This window comes from Oncorhynchus keta, chromosome 1 (genome assembly GCF_023373465.1).
Source record: "Oncorhynchus keta strain PuntledgeMale-10-30-2019 chromosome 1, Oket_V2, whole genome shotgun sequence".
NCBI lineage: Eukaryota > Metazoa > Chordata > Actinopteri > Salmoniformes > Salmonidae > Oncorhynchus > Oncorhynchus keta.
The window spans coordinates 99,968,554-99,983,539 of NC_068421.1; the positions used below are offsets into that span (position 1 = coordinate 99,968,554).

General features: G+C 45.1%; 1 protein-coding gene across 15 annotated transcripts in view; it reads right to left on the minus strand.

The window, feature by feature from the left end:
- The window catches only part of LOC118376315 (sex comb on midleg-like protein 2), an 83,898-nt gene that overhangs the window by 45,605 nt on the left and 23,307 nt on the right, over positions 1-14,986 (minus strand). For all 15 annotated transcript variants that reach the window (XM_052468941.1, XM_052468888.1, XM_052468892.1 and 12 more), the window contains 2 exons: positions 13,337-13,425; positions 4,097-4,340 (listed from right to left, as the gene is read on the minus strand). In XM_052468941.1, the coding sequence (XP_052324901.1) occupies positions 4,097-4,340; positions 13,337-13,425 (333 nt within the window). The remainder of the gene's footprint in view (positions 1-4,096; positions 4,341-13,336; positions 13,426-14,986) is intronic.

Sequence of the window (14,986 nt, forward strand, 5' to 3'; positions counted from 1 at the left end):
GAGAGAGTTACGCTGGGATACAGCCTCTACACTGGCTGAGAAAGGAGAGTTATGCTGGGATACAGCCTCTACACTGGCTGAGAGAGTTACGCTGGGATACAGCCTCTACACTGGCTGAGAAAGGAGAGTTACGCTGGGATACAGCCTCTACACTGGCTGAGAAAGGAGAGTTATGCTGGGATACAGCCTCTACACTGGCTGAGAAAGGAGTTACGCTGGGATACAGCCTCTACACTGGCTGAGAGAGTTACGCTGGGATACAGCCTCTACACTGGCTGAGAGAGTTACGCTGGGATACAGCCTCTACACTGGCTGAGAGAGGAGAGTTACGCTGGGATACAGCCTCTACACTGGCTGAGAAAGGAGTTACGCTGGGATACAGCCTCTACACTGGCTGAGAGAGGAGAGTTACGCTGGGATACAGCCTCTACACTGGCTGAGAGAGTTACGCTGGGATACAGCCTCTACACTGGCTGAGAGAGGAGAGTTACGCTGGGATACAGTCTCTACACTGGCTGAGAGAGGAGAGTTACGCTGGGATACAGCCTCTACACTGGCTGAGAGAGTTACGCTGGGATACAGCCTCTACACTGGCTGAGAGAGGAGAGTTACGCTGGGATACAGTCTCTACACTGGCTGAGAGAGGAGAGTTACGCTGGGATACAGCCTCTACACTGGCTGAGAAAGGAGTTACGCTGGGATACAGCCTCTACACTGGCTGAGAGAGTTACGCTGGGATACAGCCTCTACACTGGCTGAGAGAGTTACGCTGGGATACAGCCTCTACACTGGCTGAGAGAGGAGAGTTACGCTGGGATACAGCCTCTACACTGGCTGAGAAAGGAGTTACGCTGGGATACAGCCTCTACACTGGCTGAGAGAGGAGAGTTACGCTGGGATACAGCCTCTACACTGGCTGAGAAAGGAGTTACGCTGGGATACAGCCTCTACACTGGCTGAGAGAGGAGAGTTACGCTGGGATACAGCCTCTACACTGGCTGAGAGAGTTACGCTGGGATACAGCCTCTACACTGGCTGAGAGAGTTACGCTGGGATACAGCCTCTACACTGGCTGAGAAAGGAGAGTTATGCTGGGATACAGCCTCTACACTGGCTGAGAGAGTTACGCTGGGATACAGCCTCTACACTGGCTGAGAAAGGAGTTACGCTGGGAGCCTCTACAGCCTCTACACTGGCTGAGAGTTACGTTACAGCTGGGATACAGCCTCTACACTGGCTGAGAAAGGAGAGTTATGCTGGGATACAGCCTCTACACTGGCTGAGAGAGTTATGCTGGGATACAGCCTCTACACTGGCTGAGAAAGGAGAGTTATGCTGGGATACAGCCTCTACTGGCACTACAGCTGAGAAAGAGAGTTACGCTGGGATACAGCCTCTACACTGGCTGAGAAAGGAGAGTTATGCTGGGATACAGCCTCTACACTGGCTACAGCCTCTACAGAGAGTTACGCTGGGATACAGCCTCTACACTGGCTGAGAAAGGAGAGTTACGCTGGGATACAGCCTCTACACTGGCTGAGAAAGGAGAGTTATGCTGGGATACAGCCTCTACACTGGCTGAGAAAGGAGTTACGCTGGGATACAGCCTCTACACTGGCTGAGAGAGTTACGCTGGGATACAGCCTCTACACTGGCTGAGAGAGTTACGCTGGGATACAGCCTCTACACTGGCTGAGAAAGGAGAGTTACGCTGGGATACAGCCTCTACACTGGCTGAGAAAGGAGAGTTATGCTGGGATACAGCCTCTACACTGGCTGAGAAAGGAGTTACGCTTCTACACTGGCTGGGTTATACAGCCTCTACACTGGCTGAGAGAGTTACGCTGGGATACAGCCTCTACACTGGCTGAGAAAGGAGTTACGCTGGGATACAGCCTCTACACTGGCTGAGAGAGTTACGCTGGGATACAGCCTCTACACTGGCTGAGAGAGGAGAGCTGGGATACAGCCTCTACACTGGCTGGAGTTATGCTGGGATACAGCCTCTACACTGGCTGAGAAAGGAGAGTTATGCTGGGATACAGCCTCTACACTGGCTGAGAGAGTTACGCTGGGATACAGCCTCTACACTGGCTGAGAAAGGAGAGTTATGCTGGGATACAGCCTCTACACTGGCTGAGAGAGTTACGCTGGGATACAGCCTCTACACTGGCTGAGAAAGGAGAGTTACGCTGGGATACAGCCTCTACACTGGCTGAGAAAGGAGAGTTATGCTGGGATACAGCCTCTACACTGGCTGAGAAAGGAGTTACGCTGGGATACAGCCTCTACACTGGCTGAGAGAGTTACGCTGGGATACAGCCGCTACACTGGCTGAGAGAGTTACGCTGGGATACAGCCTCTACACTGGCTGAGAGAGGAGAGTTACGCTGGGATACAGCCTCTACACTGGCTGAGAGAGTTACGCTGGGATACAGCCTCTACACTGGCTGAGAGAGGAGAGTTACGCTGGGATACAGCCTCTACACTGGCTGAGAGAGTTACGTTGGGATACAGCCTCTACACTGGCTGAGAGAGGAGAGTTACGCTGGGATACAGCCTCTACACTGGTTGAGAGAGTTACGCTGGGATACAGCCTCTACACTGGCTGAGAGAGTTATGCTGGGATACAGCCTCTACACTGGCTGAGAGAGGAGAGTTACGCTGGGATACAGCCTCTACACTGGCTGAGAAAGGAGAGTTACGCTGGGATACAGCCTCTACACTGGCTGAGAGAGTTACGCTGGGATACAGCCTCTACATTGGCTGAGAGAGTTACGCTGGGATACAGCTTCTACACTGGCTGAGAGAGTTATGCTGGGATACAGCCTCTACACTGGCTGAGAAAGGAGTTACGCTGGGATACAGCCTCTACACTGCCTGAGAGAGTTACGCTGGGATACAGCCTCTACACTGGCTGAGAAAGGAGTTACGCTGGGATACAGCCTCTACACTGGCTGAGAAAGGAGAGTTACGCTGGGATACAGCCTCTAAACTGGCTGAGAAAGGAGAGTTATGCTGGGATACAGCCTCTACACTGGCTGAGAAAGGAGCGTTACGCTGGGATACAGCCTCTACACTGGCTGAGAGAGGAGGGTTATGCTGGGATACAGCCTCTACACTGGCTGAGAAAGGAGTTACGCTGGGATACAGCCTCTACACTGCCTGAGAGAGTTACGCTGGGATACAGCCTCTACACTGGCTGAGAAAGGAGTTACGCTGGGATACAGCCTCTACACTGGCTGAGAAAGGAGAGTTACGCTGGGATACAGCCTCTAAACTGGCTGAGAAAGGAGAGTTATGCTGGGATACAGCCTCTACACTGGCTGAGAAAGGAGCGTTACGCTGGGATACAGCCTCTACACTGGCTGAGAGAGGAGGGTTATGCTGGGATACAGCCTCTACACTGCCTGAGAGAGTTACGCTGGGATACAGCCTCTACACTGGCTGAGAAAGGAGTTACGCTGGGATACAGCCTCTACACTGGCTGAGAAAGGAGAGTTACGCTGGGATACAGCCTCTAAACTGGCTGAGAAAGGAGAGTTATGCTGGGATACAGCCTCTACACTGGCTGAGAAAGGAGCGTTACGCTGGGATACAGCCTCTACACTGGCTGAGAGAGGAGGGTTATGCTGGGATACAGCCTCTACACTGGCTGAGAAAGGAGTTACGCTGGGATACAGCCTCTACACTGGCTGAGAAAGGAGGGTTATGCTGGGATACAGCCTCTACACTGGCTGAGAGAGTTACGCTGGGATACAGCCTCTACACTGGCTGAGAAAGGAGGGTTATGCTGGGATACAGCCTCTACACTGGCTGAGAAAGGAGTTACGCTGGGATACAGCCTCTACACAGCCTCTACACTAATAATGAAGTGTAGACTATGAACCAGACCTGTATCAAGTGGATTACCTACTACACTTTGGAAATAAGTAGATTTAATAACTCTTCCATGCTTCATCCTATGTAATGTCTTTGTACTTGTACATTGTTTTAAACTGTTCAAGATTTTTGTTCCACCAAAATCAATCTATAAATCCATCCATCAACCAACCAATCAATCAAATTAACAGGATGAAGACAGGACTCCACTCACCACTGTTGCCAGGCTTCTGCAGGCTGTGTTTGGTAACGGAGCACCATCCAACTGGGAAGAGATCTCTAGAGTGGTGTTGACACCAGTAGTCAAACGCCCCCCTCCACCCATCAAACATCACAAACACTTCCTCTCCCTTCACCTCTCCGATGGTGGCAGGGCAGATGAGGTAGGGGTTCTTCTTATCTACTGCTTCCAGCTTCATCCCTGGCTTAAAGTTATTCTGGGACAGTGGTGGAGGCTCCTACACAGACACACAAAGAGAGACAAACACAGAGAGAGAGAAATACAATGACACACACATAGAGAGAGAGAGAGAGAGAGAGAGAGAGAGAGAGAGAGAGAGAGAGAGAGAGAGAGAGAGAGAGAGAGAGAGAGAGAGAGAGAGAGAGAGAGAGAGAGAGAGAGAGAGAGAGAGAGAGAGAGAGAGAGAGAGAGAGAGAGAGAGAGAGAGAGAGAGAGAGCAGTGCGCACAGCCTTGCCATTGAGAAGGGTAGACACAGGAAAACCTGGCAGGCTGGGCAACTACTGCACAACAGCAGAACCTGAGACGGAGCTGCATTTCCTGACAAAATGTAAAAATTAACCAGACCAATCAACCTGGACATGTACTCTACTGTATGCTTATTATCCAAAGTAAGTTTTAGCAATATGTACATTGTTACGTCAAAGAAAGAGAGAGAGAAAGAGAACGAAAGAAAGCGAGAAAGAAAGAAAGAGCGAAAGAAAGAAAAAGAAAGAGAGAAGGAAAAAGAGAAAGAGAGAAAAAAGAGAGAGAAAAAGAGAACGAGAAAGAGAGAGAAAAAGAGAACGAGAAAGAGAGAAATAAAGAGAGAAAGAGTGAAAGAAAGAGAGAAAGAAAAAGAGAAAGAGAGAAAGAAAGAGAGAGAGAGAGAGAAAAAGAGAGAAAGAAAGAGAGAATGGGAAAGAGAGAAAGAAAGACAGAAAAAGATAGAAAGAAAGAGAAAGAGAGAGAAAAAGAGAACGAGAAAGAGAGAAAGAAAGAGAGAACAGGAAAGAGAGAAAGAAAGAGAGAAAAAGAGAAAGAAAGAGAAAGAGAAAGAGAGAGAGAGAGAGAGAGAGAAAGAGAAAGAAAGAGAGAACGAGAAAGAGAGAAAGAAAAAGAGAGAACGAGAAAGAGAGAAAGAAAGAGAGAACAAGAAAGAGAGAAAGAAAGAGAAAATGATAAAGAGAAAAAGAGAGAAAGAAAGAGAGAAAGAAAGAAAGAGAGAGAGTGAAAGAGAAAGAAAGAGAGAGAAAAAGAAAAATAGAAAGAGAGAGAGAACGAGAAAGAGAGAAAGAAAGATCGAAAGAAAGAAAGATCGAAAGAAAGAGAGAGAAAGAGTGAGAGAGAAAGAGGGAAAGAGAAAGAGTGAAAGAGAAAGAGAGAAAGAGAGAAAGAGAGAGTGAAAGAGAAAGAGAGAAAGAGAAGAGTGAAAGAGAAAGAAAGAGAGAGAAAGAGTGAAAGAGAAAAAGAGAGTGAAAGAGAAAGAGTGAAAGAGAAAGAGAGAGAAAGAGAAGAGTGAAAGAGAAAGAAAGAGAGAGAAAGAGGGAAAGAGAAAGAGTGAAAGAGAAAGACAGAGAAAGCGCAAGAGAGAGAGAGAGTGAAAGAGAAAGAAAGAGAGAGAGAGTGAAAGAGAAAGCGAGAAAGAGAGAGAAAGAGAAAGAAAGTGAGAGTGAAAGAGTGAAAGAGAGAAAGAGAAAGAGAGAAAGAGAGTGTGAAAGAGAAAGAGAGAAAGGGAAAGAGAGAGAAAGAAAGAGAGAGAAAGAGAAGAGTGAAAGAGTGAAAGAGAAAGAGGGAAAGAGAGAGTGAAAGAGAAAGAGTGAAAGAGAAAGAGAGAGAGAGAGAAAGAGTGAAAGAGAAAGAGAGAGAGTGAAAGAGAAAGTGAGAAAGAGAGAGAGAAAGAGAAAGAAAGAAAGAAAGAAAGAGAGTGAAAGAGAAAGAAAGAAAGAGAGAAAGAAAGAGAGAGAGAGAGAAAGAGAGAGAAAGAAAGAGGGAAAGAGAAAGAGAGTGAAAGAAGAGAGAAAGAAAGAAACAGAGAGAAAGAAAGAAAGAGAGAAAGAGGGAAAGAGAAAGGGGGAAAGAGGGAAAGAGAAAGAGAGAGAGGGAAAGAGAAAGAAAGAGAGAGAAAGAGAGAAAAAGGGAAAGAGAAAGAGGGAAAGAGAAAGAAAGAGGGAAAGAGAAAGAGGGAAGAGAAAGAAAGAGAAAGAGGGAAAGAGGAAGAGGGAAAGAGGAAGAGGGAAAGAGAAAGAGGGAAAGAGAAAGAGGGAAAGAGAAAGAGTGAAAGAGAAAGAGAGAAAGTGAAAGAGAAAGAGAGAAACCGTGAAAGAGAAAGAGAGAAAGTGAAAGAGAAAGAGAGAGAAAGAGGGAAAGAGAAAGAGAAAGAGAGAGTGAAAGAGAAAGCGAGAAAGAGAGAGAGAAAGAAAGAGAGAGAGAGAGAGAGAGAGAAAGAAAGAGAGAAAGAAAGAGCGAGAAAGAGAGAGAAAGAGGGAAAGAGAAAGAGAGAAAGAAAGAGAGAGAGAAAGAGAGAAAGAGAGAGAAAGAAAGAGAGAGAAAGAGAAAGAGAAAAAGAGAAAGAGGGAAAGAGAAGAGTGAAAGAGTGAAAGAGAAAGAGAGAAAGAGTGAAAGAGAAAGAGAGAAAGTGAAAGAGAAAGAGAGAAACTGTGGAAGAGAAAGAGAGAAAGTGAAAGAGAAAGAGAGAAACTGTGGAAGAGAAAGAGAGAAAGTGAAAGAGACAGAAAGAGAGAGAAAGAGAGAGAGAAAGAAAGATAGAGAGAGAGAGAAAGAAAGAGAGAAAGAGGGAGAAAGAGAGAGAAAGAGAAAGAGAATAGAAAGAGAGAGAAAGAGAAAGAGAGAAAGAGAGAAAGAAAGAGCGAGAAAGAGAGAGAAAGAGGGAAAGAGAAAGAGAGAAAGAAAGAGAGAGAGAAAGAAAGAGAGAGAAAGAAAGAGGGAAAGAGAAAGAGAAAAAGAGAAAGAGGGAAAGAGAGAAAGAGAAAGAGGGAAAGAGAAAGAGAGATAAAGAGAAAGAAAGAGCGAGAAAGAGAGAGAAAGAGGGGAAAGAGAAAGAGAAAGAGGGAAAGAGAAGAGGGAAAGAGAAGAGAGAGAGAAAGAGAGAGAGAAAGAGGGAAAGAGATAAAGAGAGAAAGAAAGAGAGAGAAAGAGGGAAAGAGAAAGAGGGAAAGAGAAAGAGAAAGAGAGAAAGAGAAGAGGGAAAGAGAAAGAGGGTAAGAGAAAGAGAAAAAGAGAAGAGAAAGAGGGAAACAGAAAGAGAAAGAGGGAAACAGAAAGAGGGAAAGAGAAAGAGAAAGAAAGAGAAAGAGGGAAACAGAAAGAGGGAAACAGAAAGAGAAAGAGAAAGAGGGAAAGAGAAAGAGGGAAACAGAAAGAGAAAGAGGGAAAGAGAAAGAGGGAAACAGAAAGAGAAAGAGGGAAACAGAAAGAGAAAGAAAGAGAAAGAGGGAAAGAGAAAGAAAGACAGAGAAAGAGGGAAAGAGAGACAAAAAGAAAGAGACAAAAAGAAAGACGGTAAGAGAAAGAGGGAAAGAGAAAGAGGGAAAGAGGGAAACAGAAAGAGGGAAACAGAAAGAGAAAGAAAGAGAGAGAAAGAGGGAAAGAGACAAAAAGAAAGAGGGAAAAAGACAGAGACACACAACGACACACAGACAGAGACACACAACGACACACAGACAGAGACACACAACGACACACAGACAGAGACACACAACGACACACAGACAGAGACACACAACGACACACAGACAGAGACACACGACGACACACAGACAGAGACACACGACGACACACAGACAGAGACACACGACGACACACAGACAGAGACACACGACGACACACAGACAGAGACACACGACGACACACAGACAGAGACACACGACGACACAGACACACAGACAGAGACACACGACGACACACAGAGAGAGACGCACGACGACACACAGAGAGAGACGCACGACGACACACAGACAGAGACGCACGACGACACACAGACAGAGACACACGACGACACACAGACAGAGACGCACGACGACACACAGACAGAGACACACACGACGAGACACAGACAGAGACACACACGACGAGACACAGACAGAGACACACGACGAGACACAGACAGAGACACACACGACGAGACACAGACAGAGACACACACGACGAGACACAGACAGAGACACACAACGACGAGACACAGACAGAGACACACGACGACACAGAGACACACGACGACACACAGACAGAGACACACAGACAGAGACACACGACGACACACAGACAGAGACACACAACGACTCCTACCCCCTACTTTTTCGAACATTCTGTTAAAAATCGCGCAACATTTCAGCGCCCTGCTGCTCATGCCAGGAATATAGTATATGCATATGATTAGTATGTGTGGATAGAAAACACTCAGACGTTTATAAAACTGGTTAAATCACGGCTGTGACTATAACGGAACGTGCGTTTCATCGAAAAGCGCAGGAAAATCTGACACTTGCATGAATTGTCTATGGGAAAGCAAATTACCTGGAGCCGAGATTGCAATTCCTACAGCTTCCACACTATGTCAACAGTCTTGTCATTTGCCTAGGCTTTGTTTCTTGGTCAAACGAAGAAGAGACAGCCGATTTCTTCAGGTCTCGGACCGGATATCTTGGTTGAGATTTACCCGGACATTATTTCCAGACGTACCCCTATAGAATACACATCGCCTCGTGATCAATTTGATCGCTTATTAACGTTTACTAATACCTAAAGTTGCATTACAAAAGTATTTCGAAGTGTTTTGTGACAGTTTATCGTCGACTTTTTTAATTTAAAAAAATGACGTTATGTTATAAGACGCTATTTTTTTTCGTTTATCACACAGTCTTCATAGATCGATATTTAGGCTATATATGGACCGATTTAATCGAAAAAAAAGACCCAATAGTGATGTTTATGGGACATCTAGAAGTGCCAACAAAGAAGATGGTCAAAGGTAATGAATGTTTTATATTTTATTTGTGCGGTTTGTGTAGCGCCGACTATGCTAATTATTTTGTTTACGTCCCCTGCGGGTCTTTTGGGGTGTTACATGCTATCAGATAATAGCTTCTCATGCTTTTGCCGAAAAGCATTTTAAAAATCTGACTTGTTGTCTGGATTCACAACGAGTGTAGCTTTAATTCAATACCCTGCATGTGTATTTTAATGAACGTTTGAGTTTTAACTAGTACTATTAGCATTTAGCGTAGCGCATTTGCATTTCCAGATGTCCATATGGGACGCCTGCGTGTCAGGTAGGAGCAAGAGGTTAACTAGTTAAACAACAATGAACAAATGGCAACAATGCCACAGTGCTGGGAGCTAACCAACCAGGTCCAATGTTAGCTAGCAAACATGAGACTAAGACTAACTATTAGCAAGATGGCGTCAACAGAGATGGTGGCCTCACTTCAGTTCCTTAGGAAACTACGCAGTATTTTTTTAAATGTATTATTTCTTACAGTGTAGAAAACCTCAAGTGTTATTACATACAGCAGGGAAGAGCTATTGGAAATAAAAGGGACGTCAACTTACCAACATTACGACCAGGAAAACGACTCTCCCAAAGCGGATACTTTGTTCGGACTTCCACCCTGGACATGGGATCTTATCCCAGAGGCTAACCCAAAACAACGTGGTCGCCGCAGGAGAGGCAGAGGAAGCGGCCTACTGGTCAGACTTAGGAGGCGAGCACACCATCCACCACTTCTGAGTATACTACTCGCCAATGTCCAATCTCTGGACAACAAGGTGGACAAAATTAGGGGACGAGTTGCCTTCCAGAGAGACAGAGATTGTAACATTCTGTTTCACGGAAGCATGGCTCACTCGGGATACGTTGTCAGAGTCAGTACAGCCACCCGGTTTCTTCATGCATCGCGCCGACAGAAACAAACATCTCTCTGGTAAGAATAAGGGCGGGGGTGTATGCCTTATGATTAACGACTCACGGTGTAATCAGAACAACATAGGAACGCAAGCCCTTTCGTTCACCTGACCTAGAATTCCTTACAATCAAATGCCGACCGCATCAAATGCCAGTAGTGGATAGGGTGGACAGTTGTAACATCACAGGCAAACTGAAATGTCCACACACAGACAGCGTGGTGAAGAATGTGCAACAGCACCTCTTCAACCTCGGGAGGCTGAAGAAATTTGGCTTGTCACCTAAAACCCTCATTAACTTTTACAGATGCACAATCGAGAGCATCCTGTCGGGCTGTATCACTGCCTGGTACGGCAACTGCACCGCCCTCAACCACAAGGCTCTCCAGAGAGTGGTGTGGTCTGCACAACGCATCACCGGGGGCAAACTACCTGCCCTCCAGGACACCTACACCACCCGATGTCACAGGAAGGCCAAAAAGATCATCAAGGACAACAACCAGCCAAGCCACTGCCTGTTCACCCTGCTATCATCCAGAAGGCGAGGTCAGTACAGGTACATCAAAGCAGGGACCGAGAGACTGAAAAACGACCCTAACCCTAGCTAACATTAGCTAGCTAGCTAACAGTACAAATTAGCTTAAAATGGAACCACTTTGTCAAAATTAGAAACGTGTAATAACTGAAAATGTAGCTAACTAACAGTAGACAATCTTTGCTACATAAATCAACATGCATCATGGACGCATCTCTCTGTTAGGAATGCCATACCACGGTTGCCCTTAATTTGAAGATGTAATCTGGAGACAGGTGTTTTCGCCATCTCTTTAGCTATCATACTCTAATTCCACTGATTTCAAAACTTGAGCCTCCAGAAAGTGGAGAACACCACGTATGCAGCTCCACTACACAATACATTTTATATAAAGTTACGTTCGACAGGATTAACAACACAGACTGACTCCTTGAATATGGCACTCATTATCTCAACCAATCATGGCTAGTGGGAAGGTTCTCAACTTTTTCTGTGGCTTAAACAACAAGGCTCGTAATTTATCAATGTTATTCGTATTTACAGATGGTATACATGTTCGTTATTAAGGCACATGAAAGCTCACATGTTTGAGAAGACATTTATGCCCAAAAAACACTTTTTTTTTACCATTAATATACCAGGTAAGTGGACTGAGAACACGTTCTCATTTACAGCAACGACCTGGGGAATAGTTACAGGGGAGATGAAGGGGATGAATGAGCCAATTGTAAGCTGTGGATGATTAGGTGACAATGATGGTATGAGGGACAGCGTGGGAATTTACCCAGGACACCGGGGTTAACTCTTTTGGGGTAGGGGGTAGCATTTTCACTTTTGGATGAATAGCGTGCCACAACTGAACTGCCTCCTACTCTGTCCCAGATGCTAATATATGCATATTATTAGTAGTATTGGATAGAAAACACTGAAGTTTCTAAAACTGGTTGAATGATGTCTGAGTATAACAGAACTCATATGGCAAGCAAAAACCTGAGAAGAAATCCAAACAGGAAGTGAGAAATCGATTTTCAAAACAGTGCCTATTGAAATCCCTGTTAGATATGGATGTGCTTTCACTTCCTAGGGATTCCACTAGATGTCGCCGTCTTTAGATACTGGTTTTAGGACTCTACTATAAAGGAGGGGCTCATAGAAGCTCTTTTAGTGAGTGGTCTGGCAGAGAGCCTCCGTCTCATGACACGCGGTCACAAGAGAGTTAGCTCCCGTTCTAATGCTTTTCTTCAGACAATTAAATTCTCCGGTTGGAACCTTATTGATGATTTATGTTAAAAACATACTAAAGAATGATTGCAGATATCATACAACCTGTAACAGAACTTTTTGAGTTTTTGTCTGGAGGAAATGCTCGCACCTCATGAAGATGGATTACTGGGCTGAACATGCTAACAACAAGTGGCTAAATGGGCTTTATGGAACAAATCAGTAATTTATTGTCGAACTGGGATTCCTGGGAGTGCCTTCTGATGAAGATCAAAAGGTAAGTGAATATTTAGTGTATCAAAACATTACTGTACGTAACGCGACAATGTAAACAGAGATTTTTGGATATAAATATGCACATTATCGAACAAAACATACATGTATTGTGTAACATGATGTCCTATGAGTGTCATCTGATGAAGATCATCAAAGGTTAGTGATTAATTTTATCTATATTTCTGCTTTTTGTGACTCCTATCTTTGGCTGGAAAAATGGCTGTGTGTTTTTTTTTGACTCTGCTATGACCTAACATAATCATATGTTGTGCTTTCGCTGTAAATAATTTTCGAAATCGGACACCATGGGTAGATTAACAAGATGTTTATCTTTCATTTGCTGTATTGGACTTGTTAATAATGTGTGAAAGTTACATATTTCAAAAAAATATTTTTGAATTTCACGCGCTGCCTTAGAAAGGTTAACACCCCTACGCTTACGATAAGTGCCATGGGATCTTTAATGACCTCAGAGTCAGGACACCCGTTTAACATCCCATCCGTCACCAATCACTGCCCTGGGGCATTGGGATATTTTTTAGACCAGAGGAAAGAGTGCTTCCTACTGGCCCTCCAACAACACTTCCAGCAGCATCTGGTCTCCCATCCAGGGACCAACCCTGCTTAGCTTCAGAAGCAAGCCAGCCGTGGGATGCAGGGTAGTATGCTGCTGGCTGTTTTGATGAAAATACAAATAAATTACATTCAAATGGCTCTCCTGTGAAGTTCAGACTTGTGACATACGCCTAGTTTCCTGAAATCGGGTCACATAAAGAAATCAGTCAATAGAAATAATTAGGTCAGAATCTATGGATTTCATGTGACAGTGATGCAGCCCTGGGTGAGCATGAGAGGGCATAGACATACCCACTGAGGAGCGAGACCCCAGCCAATCAGGATAGGTTTTTCCCCACAAAAGGGCTTTATTTCACACAGAAATACTCCTCAGCACCCCCCTACATGATTCCATAGTTTATGTCTTTACTATTATTCTACAATTTAGAAAATAGTACAGAATAAAGAAAACCCCTGGAATGAGTAGGCATGTCTAAGCTTTTGACTTGTACTGTATATATGAAGGTTTGGGTAACTTTTTAATCTATATATGATGGTCTGTGTAGCTTTTTAATCCCCACTGAACAAAAATATAAAACGCAACATGTGAAGTGTTGGTCCCGAGGTTTTTTTTAACAAGTGACATCAATAAGGGATCATACCTTTCACCTGGATTCTCCTGGTCATGGAAAGAGCAGGAGTTCCTAATGTTTTGTATACTCAGTACCTTTTTAAAAGCGGTAGCCGGGGCCATCTCTGCTCCATTCAGGGTTCTCAGCAAAAACATGGGCCAGGAAGACGCGTTCATTCTGAAGCCTGCATAAAACAGAATGTTTAGAAAGGCTTCTCCTGGGATTCAAAGAATAAATACAAAACAAATAGGACAAAACACACACCACAACAGGTGAGACACAACACTACATAGAGACCTAAGACAGCAACATAACAAGGCAGCAACACATGACAACACAGCATGGTAGCAACATAACATGACAACATGGTAGCAGCACAAAACAGGGTACACACATTATTGGGCACATGCAACAGCACAAAGGGCAAGAAGGTAGAGACAACAATACATTACACAAAGCAGCAACAACTGTCAGTAAGTGTCCATGATTGAGTCTTAGAATGAAGCGATTGAGATAAAACTGTCCAGTTTAAGTGTTTGTTGCAGCTCGTTCAGAACGGCAGAACGGGTGTTGTATGTGCAGGATGAGGGCGTTATTAGATATCTCAGATGGGGGGAGTGAGGCCTAAGAGGGTTTTGTAAATAAACATCAACCTGTGGCTCTTGCAACGAGTATACAGAAATTACCAGTTTACAGAGGAGTATAGAGTGCAGTGATGTGTCCTATATGGAGCATTGGTGGCAAATCTCATGGCCGAATGGTAAAGAGCATCCAGCCGCACGAGAGCACCCTTACCTGCCGATCTATAAATTATGTCTTCGTAATCTAGCATGGGTAGGATGGTCATCTGAATCAGGGTTAGTTTGGCAGCTGGGGTGAGAGGAGTGATTACGATAGAGGAAACCAGGTCTAGATTTAACTTTCGCCTGCAGCTTTGATATGTGCTGAGAGAACAACAGTGCACCGTCTAGCAATACTCCCAAGTACTTGTATGACGTGACTGCCTCAAGCTCTAAACCCTCAGAGGTAGTAATAACACCTGTGGGAAGAGGGGCATTCTTCTTACCAAACCACGGTTCCCCTCTTTCCACTGGGATTCTCTGCCTCTAACCCTATTACAGGGGATGAGTCAAGGGCTTACTGGTGCTCTTTCATGCCGTCCCTTGGAGGGGTGCGTCACTGAGTGGGTTGAGTCACTGACGTGATCTTCCTGTCTGGGTTGGCCCTTGGATTGTGCCGTGGCGGAGATCTTTGTGGGCTATACTCGGCCTTGTCTCAGGATGGTAAGTTGGTGGTTGAAGATATCCCTCTAGTGGTGTGGGGGCTGTGCTTTGGCAAAGTGGGTGGGGTTATATCCTTCCTCTTTGGCCCTGTCCGGGGGTATCATCGGATGGGGCCACAGTGTCTCCTGACCCCTCCTGTCTCAGTCTCCAGTATTTATGTTGGAGTAGTTTGTGTCGGGGGCTAGGGTAAGTTTGTTATATCTGGAGTACTTCTCCCGTTTTATCCGGTGTCCTGTGTGAATTTAAGTATGCTCTCTCTAATTCTCTCTTTCTCTCGGGAGGACCTGAGCCCAAGGACCATGCCTCAGGACTACCTGGCATGATGACTCCTTGCTGTCCCCAGTGTACCTGGCCGTGCTGCTGCTCCAGTTTCAACTGTTCTGCCTGAGGCTATGGAATCTATAGCCTATAGGCTATGTGCTACCTGTCCCAGACCTACTGTTGTCAACTCTCTAGAGACAG